Source organism: Halichoeres trimaculatus, unplaced genomic scaffold (assembly GCF_033239565.1).
Source record: "Halichoeres trimaculatus isolate MK-OKI-2021-1 unplaced genomic scaffold, fHalTri1.1 fHalTri1_scaffold_10, whole genome shotgun sequence".
NCBI lineage: Eukaryota > Metazoa > Chordata > Actinopteri > Labriformes > Labridae > Halichoeres > Halichoeres trimaculatus.
In genome coordinates, this window is record NW_027437187.1 from 12,447,359 (window position 1) to 12,471,159 (window position 23,801).

The following is a 23,801-nucleotide window of genomic DNA, read 5'->3' on the forward strand; positions in this document are numbered from 1 at the left end:
TAACCTAACTGAAGACACAACTTACACAGAGCTAGTGAAAGAGACAAACTTCAAACACACATTCAAACTTTGAACTGAATCTTTAGTATCAGGTCTCCTTTACTTTATTTTTCTGCAGCATTTTATCCTCATTTGACCAGTCACAGCGCTGCTTAAGCCCAAAGTTTTTGTCTTGCTAATTGAAGCTATCATTTTGTTGAATTGGTTAAAAAGTGAAAAAATACGCTTTAGATGTGTGCTGGACTCTTTCTGTGCATTGATTTGGTATGATGTGTGCAATCTAATGCTCCCTCGTGTTGCTCTTCATATTTGCAATTCATCAATTAATTTGTATTAATGCCATCATTATGGGGTATTGACCAATCAGAATCAAGTATATAACACTTCTGAGTGGTTAGCAAGAAAGCTGGTTAACAATGGAGAATAATTCATGATGAAAAACTGAGAGTATATTTAGACTCTCAGCTGACTTACTGGTTTATTGTTTTGCAGGTATTTCCCAACTGGAGTAAATTGTTTTTCACTGATATGACATCATCAACATTTTTACCATCATCATCATCATCATCATTACAACCGGGTATAGTAATGATACCAGCAATACCCTCAAAGACAATGATATCGATCAACCTCAAAGTCAAGTCAGTGCCTTCATCAGAAAAACAATAATCACCCCAATCATCACCATCACCATCATCATCATCATTACTACCATGCTTTGTTTTCTTTGGAGATTCCAGACAGCTGGCATCCTGTGGCAGTCAGCCTCCACTCTGTCTCTCTTAAACACACACACACACACACACACACACACACACACACACACACACACACACACACACACACACACACAGACTAATACCTCCACAAAGACCTTGCGCTTGGCAAGCAAGACTGTGTATAGAATAACAGGCTTAAAAAAATACTCCAAACAAATATTAAATATTATGTTGATCCTTTTTTCTGTGTCTCTTCACTGAATATTTATTAACAAGTAACCTGAGGCTAAATTTCCCCCTGGTTCTCACCTTTGGATCACAGAACACATGCAGCCTTCACATGCATACACACACACACACACACACACACACACACACACATACACACACACACACACACACACACACACACACACACACACACACACACACACACACACACACACACACACACACACACACACACACACACACAGTCATACACGTACACACACAGCATGCATCTATCGAAATTTACATGAGATTAAAATTATAAAGAAGAAGGAAATATATTTTATCCATACTTTTTGATTAAACTTCTACCCGCATTTAAAGACTGAACGTAATGAGGAAGACACACACACACACACACACACACACACACACACACACACACACACACACAAACCAATATGTCAGTGCACATGGGCATTGCAACGCACTTTACACCCTTGGCATTGTGCAGCCAGCCCACATTAAGTGGAGACAAAAGAAGAAGGCTTTGCAGTATTTAAATCAGTTATGTGTCTAATTATTCCATATAAAAATAGACGATATCTAGGGCAAAAGCAACGAGATGGAACATTGTTGTCTGCAGAGGGGAGACCTGGTGAAGCTGGCGAGAGTTCAACACAGCAGAAGAGAGAGAAAGAGAGAGAAAGACAGACAGGCAGACAGACAGACAGACAGAAAGAGAGGCTGGGGAAGGAGAGAATGATAAAGGGAGTTAGGGAGAGAATGTGCTTAAGGCAACATAAATATAACATGAACTTTATCCGCTAGTGGCAGGCAAGCAGGCAGCACAATGGGCCGATGTTCAGCGATGCTTTGTGCAGGCGTGGAGAATACTCTGTGCCTACCTCCTCACCTCAGGAATATCAGGCTTTGATACCTGGGAGATGGATAGAGAAGTACAAGGGATGATGTGTGTGTGTGAGTGAAAGACAAAAGAAGACAGGGTTCAGTAAACACACACTCGAGCTTGGAGGCCCTGCGGTAAGCTCTGTGTGGCCCTGACTGGGCACTCAGCAGACTTGGCTTGTTTTGGGTCAGCTTTGCCCTGTGATGTCACTGGTCTATCTGGGATTTACAGTTGATTTAATGGTTAACCTGAACTGAATTCAGCCATTGCAATTCCTTCCTTGACTTATTATCAATTTGTTTACAGTTTTATCCAAAATTGAGCTACTCATTTTAAAGTGATGGTTCATAAGGCTATTTTTTTGTAACTGGGTTGTATGATGCCGATCAGCACTGGTTCTTTATGGGACAGGAGCAGGAGCAGTCCTGGTTCAATCGATCAGTTCTTTTCTCATTGCCAATTTTTAATCTTTAGTGGTCACAGATACATGAAAAGGCAATCTAACAAAAGAACTAACCTTCCTAATGTAAAAGGATATTCAGCCTCAGGTAGTAACTGTGTTTATAAAACTACAATACTTTATCATGCTAAGACCCCATCTTGGACTTTAATGCGTCGCCCTTCTGCTAGCTAAACTATCAAACAGGCTTTGTTAGAGCTGAACTCCTCTGCATTGATTGGATTGCTCTTAAATAAAGGTAGAATTTATTCAACAACCTCTACTAAACAGGAGGAAATAACATGATTTTATATAAATGGGTATAAATATAAGATATAAAACATCAACATGAATAAATATAAGACATCGTGCTAATTTGCCTGGGGGAGTAAAAGCTCTATCAGCAGACAGTTTGAATCATAATGTATTTTCCAGCTACTAAGTAAAAAGCTGCTGTTGTTGAAGATGCATTTTTAATACATCAAAAAGCAGAATGAGAAAAAGGTCTGCATTTTTCAGGTCTTTGGTTTTCATATCGTTCCAAAAATGCTGATCTTTACACTCCTTATAGTGTGCAGTTTTGTCATCAAAAACACCACCAGCTGTACTCAGCATGAATTTTATGTTGGCTACAATTAATTCAAATGATGAAACATTTTCACAGCAGAAGCACATATTCAGAAGATGTTAGAAAAGGACTGAATCTCTTCTTCTTCTGTCTGTTCTTTCAAGGTGTAAAAGAATGGATTACATCTATGTGTATAAATGGTCTGCTTTTGTGTTCTGTAAATACTTTCCTGTAAGTTTCAATAAGAGGAGTGTCTACATTTACTTTAAGTCTAACTTAGACCTTAAGTGGCTAGAAATTAATAATTACCTTTCATGCATTTTATTCTTAAACTTTCTTCATGCATTTTGTAAAATTGTGTCTGAGACTTTATTAAACACCATGGTCTTTTTGTGTAAAGACATCAAAGGTAACTCTTTTCTGAGCAAGTATTCAAGCAATAAGACAAACATCTGGCATTTTATATTTGTTTCATCTGACATTCCACTTTATTGTAAAACAGACCGTTGTTAAGGTATGAAATCTTTAAGCCAAATCCCCATTTTTGGGTCTGTAATTCTACATCTGCCCCTGGTTTATTCCATTGATGTCCTGTCTGTATCAATTCCCACTGCTTGTCTGTTGGCCGACTTATTCAGTCGCTGATACTTGATGTTCTCTTGTTGTGTGTATAAAAAAGCCAAATCCGCGCAGAGATGACAGAGGGTGTAATCGCTAGCTATGTGATTCAACAATACGACTCTTAGAAGCTATTCAGACTGGGGCCTGTCCTTGACCCTTAAGGAGCTTGTAATGTGGGCTTTTTTCCCACTCTTTGTATTTACCGGCAGAAACAGGGAGGGGGACAGGGGTGGAGGGGGGACCAACCACTGAGTGAGGGCTTTTGCCCCTCCATGCCAGCAGCAGACACACTGGGGGTGCACACACACACAAACGCACACACACAAATGTGCACACACTGGTCTCCTGGCGTGCACTCATTTCATATGGAGGGAGAGGTGAAGGTTGGAGGGTGAGGCAGAGAGAGACAGGAGGGGAAGAAGGGAAGGAGGAAAGGGGGGGTGGGACAAGGGGAGGGCAAAGAGACAAGAGCCCCCCACCTTCCACACACCCAGCAGGGGGTCAATCTTAAAGGCTGCTCTGTCTCTCCATGGGAGGACGGGGTGGGGTTGGGGGGCAGGGAGGCTCAATCTGCGGAGGGCAGTGGTCCTGCTGGTCAGCACAGGGAGCTCCACGTTACCCAGTTATCCATGACAACCAGAGAGAGAGGAAGGAGAGGGAGAGACAGGGAGGGAGAAGAGGGGAGAGACGGAGGGGGGCGAGAACATGGAAAAGCTCAGCTGCGGTCAGAGAGCGCTCAGTTGGAGCAGAGAGTGAAGAACAAAGCACCCAGTGATTTTCATTTTTACCCTCTTTGTCTGCTTTATATTGTCCACAGACGTGTCCCTCTTTTCTTTACTGGAAATAAAGGAGCTTTGAAGAGGAGACACAAACAGACACACACACACACTCATGGACTCAGACATGAATGTGCACACGCATGCACACACTGGTGTGGCTAATTGAATTATGCTTATACAGTAAGTCAAATGGTTTATTTTCACAGTGACAGAAAATGCCCTCCAACATGAGAACAGTAAAGAGCAAAGAACAAAAGGAGAAGAAAAAAGCTGGCAGCCTAGAAGAGGGCAGTGGAGGCCACTGAGGTAATTTCTTTTTAAGGAAATGGCTCAGCAGTTTTCAAACATTTGATGGTACACCGCTACAGAGCAAAGGTCCAATGCTCTTGAACGCACATGACTGGATAGAAGCAGAAGTGTGGTCTTGATGCAAAGTGTAGGTAATGTTAATTTTGCATGGATAGGTTCTGCCCAGCCTAAATGAGTAGGCTTTAACTAATCCTGACTGATTCGGTCCCCAAGAATCCACTGTCAGTGAGTGAAATGAGGAACTCTATGGAGACAATGAGCATTTCAAGATGAAACCTTTTCAAGGTTTCAATAACAGTTCACAAACCCTCTGAGAAAATAGACCTCACAGGATAAGATGCTGTTTCCTGCAAACACTTATGTTTTTTTCGTAAATAAACACGACATGTTTTAAACAGCACATTTAGACTTTGCATGCATTTCAGTTGCAGTTCATGGGACTTTTTTTATACAGTGGTATTAAACATAACAATGAGGCTTTTATATTTGATTATAATCCATATATTTACCGTTTAAAACCTCAACACCCACCGGCCAATTTTTTGTTTATCTGTAATTTTTTGGCCTCTTCAACATAAAACATGACTTGCTGATGATAGATTAGAAAAAAGCTAGAAAGGTGGAGTTATTGTGATGTACAACTATCAAATTTGGGCTCACACTGGTTTTTGGTTGTGTCATTAGCGGTTTTGGCAGTTTTGTCAGTGTTGCTTTATGGCAAAATGAGGAAATTATTAACATTATGTCACAGCTTAAATTTACCTGTTTGCTTCACTCAGACAGTGGTAAAATGCAATGAAATACAGAGACAAATCACTACAACTGAATCTGGAATATTGTGAAACCAGTTTGTGCCACAGAGAACTGACCTCCACAGCTATTCAGAATTTATTTTTAGTCTAGACCAGCACCAGATGACCCTGTCATTTGATAACTGGCTTGTCAAATAGCCTTTATTTTTTTCTGGTCAAACTTCTACACCGCAGTTTTTAACTTTACAGCCACATCCACATCCCTCTGTAATCCAAGTCCATATTTTCCCTCTGCCTCATCTCTCTGTAGTCTCACAGTCCCGGTTGTAGTTGTGTGGCTCGGCCACAGCTAGGCGCTGTTGCCTTACTCTCACCTCTGCCTCCCCTCTCTCTCCGTCAGCCCAGCCTGCCTCTCTCCTGCCTCTCTGCCTCAGCCAACCCGGGCTGTGCCGAGCTGCTCCCTGCGGGATCAGAGCGCTCCCCCGCCGGGACCCTTCTCTCACATCCCCCTGCTGGGACGCGGCTACATTTCCAGCCAAGCACTGCCTGCCTTGGCTTTATTATGTGTGTCTGCGCCGCAGCCCCGCCAGCAGAGGCAGGCAGAGGAGGAGGAGGGAGACTGGTAGCCAGAGTCAGGACAAAGAAAAAGCAGGGAGACAGAGGCTAGCGAAGGGTTAGACTGTTTGCAATATTAGGCTGCTATTATTACCGCCGATAGGGCATTGAGAAATATTAACAAAAAAGAAAGCGTGGGTTGTTAAAGCAGTAGCCTATTCCCCGCGGGGTGAAGATGCAGGGGAAGAGCGCTGTGTCCATGCCACCAGACCACCACCTCCACTGCCTAGTATAGATTAGCGGGACGGAACACGGGAGGCTGGTCGGTTCGAGTCGGTGCCGCTTCCCTGGAGGGAAAAGAAAAAAGAACCCAGACAGAAATAGTTTCGATAAACTAAATAAACCCAGGCGAAGACGCGAGGAGCGCAGTGGAAGAAGCCACGTTTCATTTGAAAGCAATTTCCCAGAACATTCAGCCGCTTCTCATCACCTGGACCGTCACGTACCTCTGTGGCACCGCCACCTCTCACTCGGACGGTGCCGCTGTCACTTTTTCTCTATACAGCGCGGGAGCAGCTCAGGTGTTTGCTGCGCGCGTGGCTGGCAGCTCGCGCCGCGGTCTGAAAGTGCAGGAAGAAGTCGGAGCGGCACGAGCGCCCGAACTGCACCGGAGAAAGCAAGCGCGTGCGGGCTACAGAGAAGCCCGCGAAGGAGAGCTTCGTTTCAACCACGACAGGAGATTACAACGGGAAGTTATTTCCGTTTATTCTACAGGTTGCGCGAGCCCTTGCCACCTTTAAGGAAGAAAACACATCAGAGGAACCGAGTGTCGCCTCGAACCGCTTCAGTCCCGGTGTGTTTGGTTTGTTGTCCTGGACTAACGGCGGTTTCCCCTCTCAGAGACTGAAGCTGCCGCATTGCAACAGGCGAAGAAGCAGCGGCGAAGTGTTGGAGAAGGAGAAAGATAGCGCGGCTGTGTCAGCTTGCATGGTTAGCCGAAAACGCGGAACGGAACAAAACCAGCCAGAGAATAAAAATTAAAGAAAAAGCGGCTCGGGACCAGAGATGTCTAGACGAAAACAGGCCAAACCGCGCTCCGTGAAAGGTAAGAAACTGTCAATTTTGCTCTTAGTTTTTTGAGCACTGTGCTTGAATGGTATGGGGAGCCCAAACGGGCAGAATTTAAGTCAAACTCATTAGCCTGCTAGCTAATTTAATTGTTTTTTTCCCTCTCTAATGAGTTCAAAGAAGTCTTTGCGTAGTCATACCGAAGAGGTAAATTAGTGCCTCAACAATTAGCTGTGCACTTAAACTGTGGGCTCACTAATTGTTTTTTATTGAGACCGTTGAAATACAAGGGGAATGTATTATTTAGTTTTACCAGCTACATTTGTTTAAAGGGTCGTCAAAAGTCAGCTTCCAATGAGCTCCGGTTGAAATGTGTCCGTCCGCCTGTCCACACCGCTAATTGTTTTCACTTAGCTGCTCCACTGTCACAACCTGAAAGATGACACTCTGGTGTGTCGTTGGTCTGACACTGTGGGCTGTACTTTTGGATCAACTAGTTGTAATTTACAGGGCGAACGGGTGTACTAATCAGGATTAAATCCACTCTTGGTCCTGCCTTGCTGCTTTGAGGTAAATTTGACTCTTTGACCCCAACTTATGCTACTTTGCCCCTACCCTTTGTGTCACTTGAGGCGTCCCTTTCATTTCAGAACAAAAAAGAACATTAATCACTTTTATCTTTCAAAAATCGATGTCAGTTTTACCTTGAGATATAGATATATATTAAATTTTATAAGTAGTTATGTTTGTGATCCCTTTCTGTAGTTTTTGATGTATCATCTTACTTTAAAATTCACCCTTTAAAGCTGAACTTTTTAAAATTACAGATGAATTTTTCCAGAGGTTTAAGAAGGTCCACATTTAAAGGAATCAAATCTTGTTAAAAGCTATTATTATTATTTTTTGTTTTTACAAAAGTAGGCCCTTAGTTTTACTTTTCAGCATAAAATAATATCCGCTGTAGTGCATGGCTGAGTGGGCATCATGCATGAGGGCATGTGGTGGTCTTGGCCTCCATGTTTCCTTTATGGGACCCAGATGGGCAATGGTACGGACTGACCATGTGGTTGCCACCCCCTCCCCCATTTCCTCCAACATATAGGCTTTCCTTCTCTGTGGCTATTTGAGAAGTGAGCAGATATCTGACAGCGGTTCGAACAGGGCGTCCAGTTTATATGATCGCAGGATTTCTGGCATCTCCTACAGGCTCTGAAGTTTAGTTAGTCTCATCCGAGGCCGCCTGGGAATCAGTTTCCAGTAGTGGAAGAGCGTTCCTACAGGCCACACAGAAAGAGTGCATAGTCTTTGCTGTGAGATATGTTTATGATCGCTAGATGTATGACTTCAGCCTTTTTTAGATCTATTCAAAACATATTGACTCAACATTAAAATATAAATAACCCCTGTTTAAGATAATGACAGACTTTATGTCTTTGAATAAAAACGTATCTACGAAAAGCTGCAAAATTTAGTCCACCAGAGCACTATTCCAAACGATAACCAACTACTAAACTGAAATGTAACTTTGTGTTCAAATCTACCCCAGAAATGTTAAAGTTCAATCTTTTGACACCTGTTTCAAGATTCAGTGTACATTTTCATACACGATAGTGAACTGGCAAAACATCAGCTACTTGTGTGCCTTAAGTACATTTTAGTGTCATGAATTAGCTGATCTTTTGAACACTAAAAAAAATCTGGACTGGCAGCAAAAAAGCAGCAGCACTTTTGTTCCTGTACATCAGTGAGCAGGTGTGTTTTCATGCTGTATTTCTAAAGGATTTTCTGGATAGGGGTGGAACACGAAATGATGGCTGCAGTGATCAAAGACCACAGCCTTTTAGTGATCGATGTTTCAACTTCGAAAGTGTTAGAAAGAAATCCTGAAATAATAATCTAGAGGGTTTACGGGATGCAAAATTGCATTGGTAAAACTAGATGTATTTCACTGTTTTTTTGCACACACACACACACCTTACAGCAGATTCACCTCACTACAGCACGGTGCGAGGACAGTCACGTCTCTGTCATCAATTCAGGTTAAATCAGCCTGATCTACTGTATTTTGAATGGCAAGCAGAAACTGACTGCCTTGAGCACAAATGTGTGGAATCATGAGTCTTTTGACTCAGCCCTAAGGCCCCAGATGATTCTCTCAATGCGACCAAGGGTATTTGTGTTTATTATCGATTTGAGCTGAGTTACCACTAGAGTATGCCGAGTCCCAAACACTTCTTTAATCCCAGCACAAAGGGGATGTGGAGACTTGTCCTCCTCTTCCTCCTCCAAAGTTTTTCCAGGCGCCTCCATTAAAATATATGCAGCATGGCCTTTATTTTCCCTCATGTGAGGCTTCACAAAATGACATGACGTCAAAATGATTCACTGTAAGTGTGGGGGATCCAGGGATGCATCTATGAGTGATGGAAAATGTGAGCGACCGACATTGTTGTTGGGATGTGTGAGCTCCATCGTTTGGGTTGAGCTGCTTTGAGAAACAGGTTGTGTTCAATTAAAGGGGACATATCATGCTTGTTTCTCCTTTTCACTATGCCAGACAAGGATGCCTGTAAAGCATTTCTGCCTTCAGTACAAGTCATTTAGTTCCTTCATTGCCCCACAATAGCGTTCTCAATATCCTCAGTGTAGGCCATTCTGAAGATCTCGTTGAAACGCTCCGTTTAGAGAATGACCTCCAGTAACCTCGCAGCGTCACAACCCTTTGTGCTCTGATTGGTCAGTTCTATCAGGGGCGGAGGGGGTAGAGCCAGGGGGCGGTTTTTGCAGCATGGCATTATTTACAAAAACGCCACATTGAATGGAGCAGACCGAGCGAGTTTGCTGTTTGCCAAAACTTCACCGTAAGGCATTGATAGCACTAATAAAACGGCAGAGTGAACATCCTTTTGTATTGGACCCCGAGTCAGACCCGGACGGTTCTGCAGCTCAGGAGGAAGAAAATCCACCTGGACACAGATCATCTCAGGACGCTTCAGTGTGGTGAGTCAAACCGGTACTGTAACATGTATAGTTTATACGTTTATACTCAGCTCTTGGTGGGTGTATCCCTCGGTGGCGGTTGTGTGACTAACTGACTTCACAGAGGAGGAGCTGCTTTATCAGATTACTCCAATAAAAAGAAAGGATCCTCGTGTCGTCATGAAGGTCGAAATCTCGAAGCCAAATGTCAATGACCTATTTTCAGAGGCATCAAATCTCATTCTAGGATATCAGAAAAAATACAATATCTCATTTTTTGAAAATTCAGGGGGTGAAAGGTCTTGTTTTCAACTTCATTATTTTATATCTAAGTATTAAATCAGGGTTCAGCATGATATGTCCCCTTTAACCTATACAGGTGTAAAGTCAAATGCTACATTGTACTAGTGTGGAATACACCCATCTGTTGTTGCTTGTTTGGCTGAAGTTCAGGATATTTTTTGGGTGTACATCACCTTTAAAGTTATGCTGCAGAATCATCTTGACAGTGTTTTATCAATGCCTTGGATTGTTGAAACATAAATAGACATTACATTTGCATGAAGTATCAAAAACATTCTTATCAACATCCCTTTAATGGACATGTAGTGGAGGGATGAAGGAATGTGTGATAATCTGCAGTGAAGTGTAAGTTACATTTAGACAATCGAGAGAAACAGCTGATAAGAAGTCAATAATGTGACAGCCCTAGTTTGAAGTTTGAAGTTATCATTGCGTCCCACTGTTGTGTGTGCATGTTAATGCTTATGATTGCAAGACGTACCCTCTTGAATTAGTGTTTTGCATGCCTCGTGTGTGTGTGTGTGTGCGTGTGGGTAAAAGAGAGAGTGTGTGTGTCACTAAGACAGTCTGGTCTCAGCAGCCTGGATAACCAGAGCTAAGCTTTAGTCAGGCAGCCAAGCGAAGCAGAGCGAAGCAAAGCTGAGGCGGACGACCACCACTCTGTGTGTCTGAGCGTGTGTGTGTGTGTGTGTGTGTATGCATGAAGCAAAGGTAACCCAGCCCTTGTAGTGGAGCTTGCATAAGCACCATGTGTTTTGTTTATGTGTACTCATGCGTCTGTGTGCGTGTACATGCGTGTTGCTATCTCCCCTCCACACCTTGCCCCACTGACAGCTTGGCAAGACCTGGGATTGAGGGAAGGTGGAGAGCAGGATGGAGGAGAGAGGGAGATAGAGATGGAGGAGAAGTGGGGGGTTGAAGGGTAAAGGGGAGGAAGAGGAGAGGTGTTGGGGGGCAGCGCACTGGCTCAGAGCAGGTGAGTGGGCAGGGGGGGAGGGAGCCATGGAGGCCAGGATGAGGTGAGCACCACCAGGGGATTATCTGTGTTTTCATGTTCTTCTGTCTTTCACCTGCTCACCCAACTCTGACTGCCCGGCTGGCTTACCGACTCATTGGCCAGCCAGGCATGCCAAAACAAAAACAAAGTCCCATCTCATCCGTCTCCTGCCTTAGATTTGTGTCCAAGTGGGCCGGATCTGGAAGGTTTTTTTAATAACATGTTTTGGTCCTTCCCTGTTTCACTCTCCTCCTCTCTTACCTGATCCACATAGTGCCACATAGTGCTCCGACTGTCCAAACGCCTCTGTTTGAGATGTAACCTTACAGTGGACTGCAGTTTGATACAAAGTGAGTCACTTTCACATGACGGGGGAGACTCCTCATGTTTATGGGCGCAACAATATTTCGAGTGTGTCTTTTCTGAATTTGGACAGTTAATGCAATGATGGACCTCTGAGAAGCTGTGGCGCCAGCCTCTGACCCTGTTAATCAAATAACAGACAATGATCTCTTTTCAATTTCCTCACCTTCTCAAAATAAATGGCCATGTCATTTTTTGACAAAAATCTTTTTTTTTTTTGCCTGAATCTGCTCATTATGTGGTTTAATTTTTATTTTAATTTTTTAAATGACTTGATAATTTTAAAAAGGCAACAATATCAAACTTGGTCCTTAATTTAAATGAATAAGATCAATTCATTGCCTCTGACTCTTCTCAAAACCAAGAACGTTCATACTTTATTTCATACCTATAGACTGGACATTACTGAAGCGACTGAGGGCTCAGAGTTCTATGAGTTGATAGAGGATCATTTGTCATCTCTCATCCCTTTCATGTGTTTTTCTTTGGTGGACTGCATGAGCAAGCATTTTCCGCACCAAAAGTCTCTTTTTGTTGAAAATTTTATTTTTAAAGTTTGATTTACAGTAGACATACACCAATCAATCGGTCGGCCGATCGATTGGTGTCAATTTCCTTAATTTTGGGGGATTGGCCCAGGTCTGACAGCCAGCCATTGTTGCTTTTTGCTCCGAGACCTAAAACTCAGGACACTTTTTTTGGTTGTTTAAGTTAAAAACATAAAGATTTTATTGTTTCAAAGGTATTGTTCAATGATTTTCAACAAAATAAGATTGGAAAATTGAAGGTATATGCTGTCAGTTATAAAAAATAAAAATCTGTATCGGCCCAAATCAGTGTCAGCAGGTCAGGCTTTTTAAAGATCGGTGATCAGCCAGAAAATTGTGATCGATGCACCCCTAATCTACAGCCAAAATACTAACATACAAGCTGTGTATGAAAATATTAAGATACATTTCTTCACAGAATGAGACTGAATCAATTCCTTCACAATAGTCTAGAATTGAAATCCTGTTATGAGGTCAATTAAACAGATTCTCCAGAAAAGTGGATGAGAGCAGCCTTTAAAAGACACCATTAATGTGTTAGTGTTCATGTTATGTTTGAGTGCTGCAGCTCAGCTCCTCTGATAGATTTACTTAACCAGTCTAGCCTTCCAGTGATTAGGCCTTGTTAACAGTGAGGGGACTTGACTAATTGCAGTTTGTTAATTGAACATGGGCTAATGGTGCAGTGATGGGCCGTGAAACCAGCTGATGGGATGAGAGAAAAGGAGGGGTGTGCAGGGGGAAGAAATGAGAGCGCGCTGCTTCTCTCTTATCAAAATATTATTTCAGTGGATTAAGCCGTTTTTAATGTGTGTCTTTAGCGAGGCGAGGCGGTAGAAATCTCCTTCTCTGCCTGCTCCGGCAGCCTCACCATCCTATCTCTCCCTCTCCCTCTCTCAGCTCTCAGCCCCTCGAGTCTCTCATGCATTATGTAGTGATGATTATTACTTAATTACACATTAATAAATCCGCTTCATTTGCAGGACATTAAATGGGAGTTGAGCGCATATGACAGGGAGATGGAGGAGAGCAGGAAAGGGGAGGGAGGAGGGGGGGCTTCTTGATTTTTAGCATTTTATTTGCTTTGTTTAAAATATCGCTCAAAGACATTGAAGCCAAATGAGCTCTTTGACCAAGAACGTAGAGGTATGTGTGTGTGTGTGTGTGTGTGTGGGGGTGTGTGTGTGGTTTGTTGTGTGGAGCTAAACATTTTAAAGCTAATGGCATCATTTCCACTCCATCTCCCCTTTGCTTCTTCTCCGCCTGTTTCTCTCTTTATCTCAGGTTCTTCCTCTGTTTAGAGCTCCTTTGGTCCCGTCTTCCTGCACATATTTGTGTATGTTTATTTGCTCTGTGAACAGACTTTTGGTGAAAATAACTTTTTACAGGTTCTCAGCTGCCCGATGGGACAGAGTGTTTGCACAGATCTTTACAGTCAGAAATTCTTTCACACAAACACAAAACTGCTGAAAATTTTCCAGATTAATTCAGAAGGATTGCTTGTGTGAGTGCAGAAGGCGTAAGTCTGACTTTTCCAGACAAAGTGACTAACGTCCTCACTGCTATCACTGTGGTTTGTTTTTTTTGTAGCAGTTGTTAGCATTTGTTGTTCACGGCTGATGTGTAGCTCTTTTATGCTTCCCGTTTGTTAAAGAGATGGTTCAGTTTTTTTTAAGTGGGGTTGTATGAGCTCTATGTGACCACTACGGACATTAGATACAGTAGAAAGTTGTCTCCTCTCCCTCAGTAAGACACAAACTGTAATCGATGGTGACGAGGAAATAGGTGCTAACAGGGAGAGACCGTACCAAATTCAAAGGCTATTTTCTCTACCTACAAGAACTAAAATCAAAAAGTAATACCACAGTTTAAGAGTACGCTACATAGTCACTCATTTTGAATTTCCTATGCTGCCTCACAATCCTTAGAGTACAAACAAAAGAATTACGATACTTGATCAAACTTACACGAGGCTACAACCGGCGCCTGAAGCATAACTTGTTTACATTCCCTACAGCTGAAAGGAGGAGGGGGGACGGAGCGCACTAGAGCTGCGCAGAAGGACACATGACCAGTTAGTTAGGTCCAGATAAATGTTTATATTTCTGAAGACTTAATGCACTTAGAAAATATTTTATGTAGCGTTCTCTTAAACTGTGGTATTACTTTTTGATTTTAGTTCTTGTAGGTAGAGAAAATAGCCTTTGAATTTGGTACGGTCTTTCCCTGTTAGCGCCTATTTCCTCGTCACCATCGATTACAGTTTGTGTCTTACTGAGGGAGAGGAGACAACTTTCTACTGTATCTAATGTCCTTAGTGGTCACATAGAGCTCATACAACCCCACTTCAAAAAACCTGAACTGTCCCTTTAAGATCGACACAGGATGGGACCAGTGATGGGACAATGATTCTGGCTGCTGACCACCCATTCAGTCAGTGATCCTTTCATTAACAGCATCAGTAGTCAATGACTCTGTTCTGATCTTATAACCAAACAACAGACTGACCATTTCTCCCTGATTCACTGTTTTCCACCAAGGCATGTGTTAAGGCTGTAAGACAACTCATGTAAGTATGGGATTTAAATGTAATAGGAAACTCTGGAGTAGTAATTATTCATTGCCTGGAGTTAAAGTTATTGTCAATTAACTGCTCAAGACTTAAAATTAACAACCGCCAACCCTCCAAATGTGGGTAAAAATTAATTGTGATGGGAAATGTCGTTGAGTTACATACCAATCTGATGGCTGTTGAATCTAATTAATATATATCTACAATAATACAGCTAAAGACATTTGACCGTTCCAGATAAAAGGTCATGTGTGTGAGGTCTTTGATGGTTAACAGAGTTTTTTGTCAGCATCAGACAGGAGCATCATTATGACAGACTCTGAGCCTTGCTCTTTGAGTTTATCTCATTTCTCTTCTCTTTTCTCACTCTTTTCCTCCTTTCTGTCCTTCTCTCCCTCCATCTGGCTTCATCATTAGCGTAGTTTTATGTCACTCTTTGGCAGAGCACACAGACTTTCATTGGGCGACTGGCTCTTATAAAACTCGGAGGCCCTACACATGTGGCTTGGATTACACAAAGACAACAGTGTGTTATTTTGCAGGTACATCTGAGTATGGAAACGGAGAAGTCACCCTTTGGCCTTTATTGAAACTAAAGATAGACTGCTTATCTAGTTTTTGTTTGTGCTGATACAAATTGTTAGCGTATAGAGCAAAGTGTGTTTATTCAGCCACATTGAGTGACTCCTGTATAAGCTGCTATTGGCTTTGCATTAAAGCTCACTCAACCATTAAATGGCTTTTTGAGAGCTTTGTTAGAATTCCATTGACTCCTCAGCAGGGGGTGGCTTTGTCTTTTTGAGACAAAACAAGCTAATGTAATTGTTGATTGGTGGAGCTCAGCAGTAACATGCGATGAATTTAATTTGACTCATGTTGTTCTGCACCCAATTAGAACTGAATAATAAACAAGTGGAGGCACACAGTGGAGCAGCACTAAGTGGAACGGGTCATTTCTGTGCAAAACACCTGACATAGGAAGAAGCACAGGGGCAGGTGAGGGCTGATTTCTATAAAAGGGATAGTTCAGTTTTTTTGAAGTGGGGTTGTATGAGCTCTATGTGACCACTACGGACATTAGATACAGTAGAAAGTTGTCTCCTCTCCCTCAGTAAGACACAGACTGTAATTGATGGTGACAAGGAAATAGGCACTAACAGGGAAAGACCGTACCAAATTCAAAGGCTATTTTCTCCGCCTACAAGAACTAAAATCAAAAAGTAATACCACAGTTTAAGAGTACGCTACATAAAGTATTTTTTAAGTGCATTAAGTCTTCGGAAATATAAACATTTATCCGGACCTAACTAACTGGTCATGTGTCCTCTCGTGCAGCGCTAGTGCTCCGTCCCCCCTCCTCCTTTCAGCTGTAGGGAATGTAAACAAGCTATGCTTCGGACGCCGGTTGTAGCCTCGTGTAAGTTTGATCAAGTATTGTAATTCTTTTGTTTGTACTCTGAGGATTGTGAGGCAGCGTAGGAAATTCAAAATGAGTGACGATGACAGCGACAAAGAAGTTTCATTCACTTTGGAACCAAAAGGATACCTGTATGAACCAGAGTACACAGAAGAAGAGCTGCTACAGATGACGACTGAAAGGAATACAGAGGAAACATCCACGGACACTGGACATCAAGATAGAGTCGGAAACACTCAGTGGTGTAAATGTCTGAGCTGTGACTCAATGCCGGCTCTGTTCAAGTTACTTCATGTCTCACTTTAGGTGATGCTGTAGAGCTTCACTGTTTGTCCTGAGTTGAGGAGAAAAGTCTGAGACCCACCTCAGTTGTAAGCGATGACTTGTGTGTATTTCTAGGTCTTGTAGCAAAAACACACAGACGTTAAAAGCATTAATAACTAAGTATTTGCAAATTGGTGTAAACATTTGCAGTTCAGAGTACAGATTCACAGATCTGTGTAGCATTTGTGGATTCATGTAACAACTTGTAAATCTTTGTCTTATTTTTAGATCTGCTTTTGTAGTTGTGGACATGTGAGCATTTGTGAATTGGTTTGTGTATGTATGTATGTATGTATGTATGTAGTTGTGAATCTGTGTATCTTTACCAGTAGCTTTGCAGCAAAAATAACTTAGTAGAAATTTAGTATATCTATTGAACGTTAGTGAACTTCTCCCTTTTACTTACTTTATTTTATACTTTATTCCAGACCCTTAGGTCCATACAAATATATTTATAGCAGAACAGCAGCTAATGGATAAAAAGAAATTAAGAAGGAAAAATACAGTTCATATAATGACAGCAATTAAAAGGCAAAGAAACATTAGTACCAATGTTTCCAGTAACAGGATGTAAACCTTGTGTCACTCCTTGCAAGCTGAATAAGTGACATTATTATTTCATTGTCTAACTCAACCAATCTACCCATCAATTTATACATACAGGGTAAAATGTGGGCACATAATTATAAACAAACACGTGACTTGCACTTGTCCAATGAGGTAATGTAAGAAATATTCTAAATGCATCATTGTAAACTATTTTATTCTATGCCTTTCTTTCTGAAAGCAACAGTGAAAAGTTTCAGTGGCACATTGTCCTGAAACTTCACAGGATTGATCCTGCATGCATGCTGATCTGTCTTTGGATCAAAATACAGTCAAATGAGCACTATGTGGCCACTCTTAAAGTGTAGCTCAAGTGTTTAAATAGAGTTAATTAAAACCTAAATGACAGAATCAGAGCTTCTTTTTAAGAATCATGTCAGGACGTTAGACTATGAGACGAAAGTTGGTGTACTTAAACATTTTCTGACATGAATTTCTCTTTTCCTGGTTGGTAGGTTTAGTTTGAGGGTTCCAACAAACACTATCTTCACTGTCTCTCTCGTGGTCTCATTTGATTGTCTTTGTCAAGTGATTTCAAAAATGGAGAGAAAAGTGTCAATCCCTTTTCCAAAAGCCCTAAAAGATTCTCCAAAGTGTCAAAACCCAAACGTCATGGCGGAGTTAAGACACTGCAACATTTGGAGAACATTTAGTGACTGGAAGCAGAATGTTTTATATGAAAGTACATAGATAATTTAATTTTTTAGACAAGAAAATAACAAATAAAGGAAAATTGGGGGTGAAAAACAAATGATAAATATGACGTGAATAAATAGTTGTAGCTCTGATGAACTTGAATGTGATGTTTACAGAGTGTTTGTTTTTCTGACATTTCTCTAAGTTCATGATCCTTCAAGACTGTGATTTTTGCTTCATGAAAGAAATCCTAAAGTCACTCTGTCTCCGTCACTGTGCTCCTGTGGCATGTGTCTTTGACTTGAAGTTGAGTTTGAGCAAGTGTGAGCAGCAGCGATTGGATTTAGTCTGAAACAGACAGGTGGAGGTCGTGTTATCAGACAGATGTGGTCATGTCTAGATTGTATGGTCAGAATGTGTGTGTGTGTGTGTGTGTGTGTGTGTGTGTGTGTGTTCCCCTGTGTGGTGTACATATGCCAGCGACAACTCCTTATCAGTGGCCTGCCTGGTGCTGCTGTGCTTGCTTGTATGTGTGTGTGTGAGTGTGTGAGTGTGTGAGAACAGGGCGTTATGGACCAGGACGGTGCCATTGTAGCGGCTTAGCTAGCCTCGTTTATCAGCTGCAAACTCACTGGACCTTAACACACACCCATCCCTCTGGAGAAACACACACAGGCAAACACACACACAGAATCCAGACAGTTACCAAGCCTGTATCTCCTCACAACATGATATTCTTGGTGGACACAAGCTCATCAAAGTTTTCTACATGCGTGTTTTTCATTTCTAAACAGAGTATGTGTTTTTGATCTTTCCTTTCACAGTTTCCCTGTAAGCCTTTTGTCTTGGATGTTGAATCTGCCTGTGGTTCATGACACCGTTTGTCATAACGCAGCTCAGCCATCATCATGCCTTTTGTAGTTTCATTTTGACCCCACAGTGGTGTAATGTTGGTGCCCTCGTGTGTGATTCCACATTGCATCACAGCCTTGAGGAAGCCTGAGATGTAAACACAGTGGGAGTTTTACTTACACAGACACACTCAGACATGCACGCAGACACAAAGCACTGCTGCTCCCTCCGTGCTCCATGTTCTCTCCATGATGTCTCTCATTACTCCCTGAGATGCTGGTGCAGCGCTGGGATGCTTTGGTGCAGCCATCAGACCTCCATGAAAATACAGTTTGCAGTTTGCGCCTTTTCTTTCTGTATTCAATCCAGGGTCACACATCCTCATCTCAAAGAATTGAGTCATGTCTTACCGGGCACTTGGGTAAATTTATGATCAATCTAAAGCCAACATTACCACTGTGGTTCCAGCATAGTTTGACTGGAGAAAAGCTATCCTAACTCACAGCGTCCAGTTTTTTTTGTCACCTCTTCTTTCTATCAATTTCTTAGTTCGGTCTTTGTTCTGTGGTTTTCTGAGGTGCTGCTTGTTTGGTTGTTTGGTTTGTAGCACTGCTCAGCTGCCAAATGCACAATACCCATGCACAAAACAACACCACAACAAAAAAAGATATTTTGAGCTGCAACTATAAAATGTTACTCCATTAATTGGCAACCCTACAATAGATTTTAAGCTCTGTTTTCTGTAGAGTTACTTGTTTTTTTACATCATAAAAATTAGTCAAAACTATAAGGGTGACAGTAGCTGGCTTTAACAGAAGTCTTTAGATTTAATCTTCAAGTTGTATTTTATTTTTTGCATTTTTTGTTTTATAAAATGCTCTTCTTAAGAGGTTTTATAACAAAATGTTTTTCAGTCGCTGAGAACACAAAGATTCAAATAGACCAATGATGGGAAAGTCCGAGTGTGTGTGTGTGTGTGTGTGTGTGTGTGTAATACTTAAAATAAGAGAGGATTCTTGTTCCTACACTACCCCATTACTCTTTTTACCCTCTTGCCTTAAATACCCCCCCATACACACACACTCGTACACACACACACCACCACTCCTTGTTCTCCCTCCTATTCTGTACATTAAACATTAGAGGAGGGGGCAATTAGCAGCTCCCCTCAGCACACCTGGCTGCTGCATAATATATTTATATTATACCCTCCCTCTCTCTGACACACACACACACACACACACACACACACACACACACACACACACACACACACACACACACACACACACACACACACACACACACACACACACACACAGACTGCTGTTGATGAAAGGAAGACTTTTGGGAAATGTGAAATTTATGTGTCTGTGTGTGTGTGTGCGTGCGCGTGTGAGAGGACTCCTACATCTATACGCCCTCTGCTCTGACCTCGTGTAACCTCTTGAGTTTAAGCTTGAGGCCAGGTCAGAAGTCAGTGCAGCCCAGTCAGGTTTTCAGATCTTTATTCTGCCTCAACTTTTTCTGTTTACGGCTCAGAAGCTTCTCAGCGGAGCGTTCATCAGCGATGAGTCTGAAGACAGAGTGTCACTCAACATCTCACTGAACACCATCAGTTTTTCTTTAATGTATGTCTGGACATAACCACACACACACTCACACACTCACACAGAGCATGGACCCAGACTAATGTGCATTGTCCTCAGAGTGTGGACCCTCCGTCAGAACAAGCTGCTTGTGTTGTGTTCTTTTTTTATTGAACACTCTGCCGGGGCTTTGTAGTGCGCCCCACTATAGACCTACCAATGCTCCTATTTAGAGCTGGAGTCTTCAGTTGGTTTTTCTAACTCCTTCCCATTCACCTCCCAGTCAAAAGGCAGGGGTGCCCCCGCTGGGAGACTTACAATGGAGCAAGACAGAGAGCAGGAGCCAAGGAGAGCGCAAGAGAGGGAGGGAGCCAGAGGAAGACATTTTAAACTGAATAAAAGAGAATCAGTAACTAGATTTTTTTTCTAGTTATGTTCATCCTGAGACATTTTAATCCTTTAAAGTCGTCCATTCAAACTGTTACTCTGATTTTACTCTTCATTTTCTTTTTAATTTGAACTCTTCAGCAGATTCAGTCAAATGATATTTCAGCCACAAATCTGCTCACAAAATAATTTTAGGTTTGTTTTAATAAAGCAACCATGATGTAATTAAAATATATTGTATGTTATGTGTTAAATTCTCTGTGTGTAAATGCAGAAAAGATAATCAGACTTCTGGCTTATCCGATGGGTGGCGCTGTCATCTTTTGATAAGTGAAAGTGCACGCATATTGAGTCAGTTTCAGTTTACCTGAAGAGGGAGCAATGTTCTGACTATGATGGCCGAGATGAATGCAGCTGTAGCTCTCAATGTTTCTGAAACACTATGTATGTTAATGACATTACACAGTGTTTGCTGGTCGTCCACTTCCTCTTCTGGGTGAAATTTTGCTCACGCTGAACTCTGAGGCGCACCAAGACCTGCTAATTCCTGCCGAATCCAACCTCAGTCTGATAGCAATATTATTTTGTACGTGTGCTGATCGAGCTCTGCTCAGTCTGTTCTTGGTCTGACTAAGCTGTTTACATGCATTTTAATAGTCTGATCTTGTGGAGACTAAGCTCATAGTCAAATTTCTGAAGCTGCATGTAGACATACTGGGTGTCCATTTGGACCAGTTCTTCATGGTTATCACAGTGTGGTGCAGTGCTGCTCCTCTTGTTGTGTTGCTGCAGCAGTCATAGTTGCAGCACCGGCAAATGTTGTTAAGTTTAACTTTGAAATGTTAAATTCCCCCCTCAGCTTGTGTTGCTTCTTTATTCAGGGTCTAAGGTTAGATTTTTTTCTCTATACCACATTCTGGTTCCTCTGCAAACTCAAGACAAATATACTTTTTAGAAAGATGTTTTGAAGGTAGCAGAGCAGAATGTGCTCTCTTGTGTCTGTGCAAGGAGGTTCACAAAAAACCAGGGTGACTTTTGAAGTCCTGTACCGAAACAACAGCAGAGAGTGATGAGCTGATGTCTTCTCCAGCATGTCTGGGTGCTGGTTAAAGTTTCAGGCCTGCTTGAAAACAGATGAAACAGAATTTCCACTGTGTTGGTGGGAAGGTGGTAGTGCAGACAAAGATTACACAATGTTATGATGTGATCGGAAAAAAAGGTGTGTGTTTTTCTGTCCAGACAAAGTCGAAAGAAGTACAGGTTCTTGCAGCAAAGCTCTCAGTCTGAAAGTAAGCTCCAGGCATTTCTTCATTATCAACGTGGGCATGTTGAGACATTTTTTAAAAGTGCATCAGACGCAGTTTTTCTGTAGTGCTACGTTACTGTACCTATACCTTCCCTCAGTGCATTGTATCCAGTAAAAAGATGTCTTGAACAAAGAGGATTTGTTTCAATTGGATCTCCATTTAATTCCAAAACAAACACACGCCTGATAAAAGAAATTAACAACAGTGTGTGGAAAACTCCGGGCCAGTAGGTGGCGAGGGAGTCCAAATAAAACAGATCCTCCTAACAACATCTTAAAGCAAATTAAATATCTAAAAAAGAGGTTTGGACTCCTTTTCTGGAAACTAACTCATAATGATCATTTTTGCCCTTCGCTACAAACCAGACTCTTTAAAAAGATGGACAACATGACATGTCCTCTAACAGTAGCCACGTTTACATGAGGAGTTTTTCGTAATCAAACAGAATACTCAATGGGGCATGTGCAGAAAAACGTAAACATCACGTGATTTATCAAAGACGGAGGACAACAGTTTTTTTTTTTATCACGGTATTGCAATAGAATGGAATAGAATAGAATAGAAAATACTTTATTTATCCCCGAGGGGAAATTCAGGAGTCACTGCAGCATTTAAGAAAACAAAAGTAAGAAAGAGTATAGAAAGTGCAAAAAAAAGTCCATAAGAAATTAGATGACGACATCCTGTCCACCACTCTCCAGCCCAGCCAGTCTCCACCTCCACAGGGTCCAGGACTGAGCCTCCCCAGCAGTCTGTTCAGTCTCTGTCTCCTGGATCCTGTCTGCTCACAGCAGGCGAAGCTCCTCCAATGTGGCGCCGGCGTCCGATGTCAGCTCCGTCAGCAACGTCCGTGAACAGCACGATGCCGCTGGGTTAGCACAGCTAGCTCGTCCATCCCCCGGGGCTAGATCCCACGTTCCCAACAATGATGGATGGAAGGACAGGTCCACGTCGTCACCTCCCAGCTCACATCCGAGAACCAGCACGTCGTCCTCAGCTCCTCCTCCTCAGCTCGAGGGAAATAATCAAGCCCTACACTAGTTAGCATTGACATGCTACAGGCTGCTAACAGCTAATTTTGCATGTAAACAATGCAGCCATGGTTACATGTAGGATCTTCAGACAAACACAGGAGAAAAGTAGTAAAAAATATCGCCGAAGCCACAAAAAGTTTGGTGTCCGTGACTAACAATGAACCATACAAAGTGATGATCCACTCCAAATACAAAGATTACGAAAAAGAGGCAAAAAAATTACAAGAAACGGACAAAGACGAGAGAGCTGCTGCAACAGGCAGCTACTTGGGTAGCGCCTAGCAACGAAAAAAAAAAAAAAATACTATACTACATATTCCAGCCTTGAAGTTATGTTCAGTTCTTCAAAGTTTGGATCAAAAGCAAACTTTCCTCCAGTGCTGACTGCTCGCTGCCATTTTTAGAGTTGAGGAACATCTGTAGTTGCGTCTTACGTCATATCTGAGCATGCGCTGAAAGAACGCACCCTGACAACTTTCCGTCTGAGTGGAAACATGAAACCTCAATCGGGTTGGGGAAAGGAATTTTCCACCCCTGTGAAACCGATTGAATGTCCATTCGGATTGGCACTTTTCTTTCAGATTGAGGTGTACACAAAGGTTAAATTCTTTCCGTTTGAGCAAATCAACCGAATGCAAGCAAAATATTTGGGTCCATGTATACGTGGCTAGTGTGACCAAAAGGTTTAGAGCTCCCCCTGCTGACTGTCTCAGACTTTACCTCTTTATCCTGACAGATGAGATCTTGACCAAACTTTGAAACCAAAGCACTTCAAGGACTTTTATTTTGAGACTTTTTTTGTCTGTCAGCTCACTTTACTCTCACCACGGTGATTGATTTGTAAGTGACTGATGTATATTCCTGAAAAGTTAAGTTTGGATTAGTTATTAGATGCTAAAATGAGGTGCCATGCCTTGATAGACAGCTCTGCTGTGCTATGTGCAGAGGATGAGCACA

General features: G+C 42.1%; 1 protein-coding gene across 2 annotated transcripts in view; it reads left to right on the top strand.

Annotated features, from left to right (window-relative positions):
• The first annotated feature begins 5,733 nt into the window (after positions 1 to 5,733).
• Positions 5,734 to 23,801, top strand: part of znf423 (zinc finger protein 423) — a 170,543-nt gene continuing 152,475 nt past the window's right edge. The window contains exon 1 of one of the 2 annotated variants that reach the window (XM_074677441.1): positions 5,734 to 6,967. In XM_074677441.1, coding sequence (XP_074533542.1) covers positions 6,928 to 6,967 — 40 coding nt within the window. In that variant the 5' untranslated portion in view covers positions 5,734 to 6,927. The remainder of the gene's footprint in view (positions 6,968 to 23,801) is intronic. The other variant, XM_074677442.1, reaches the window with a different exon arrangement.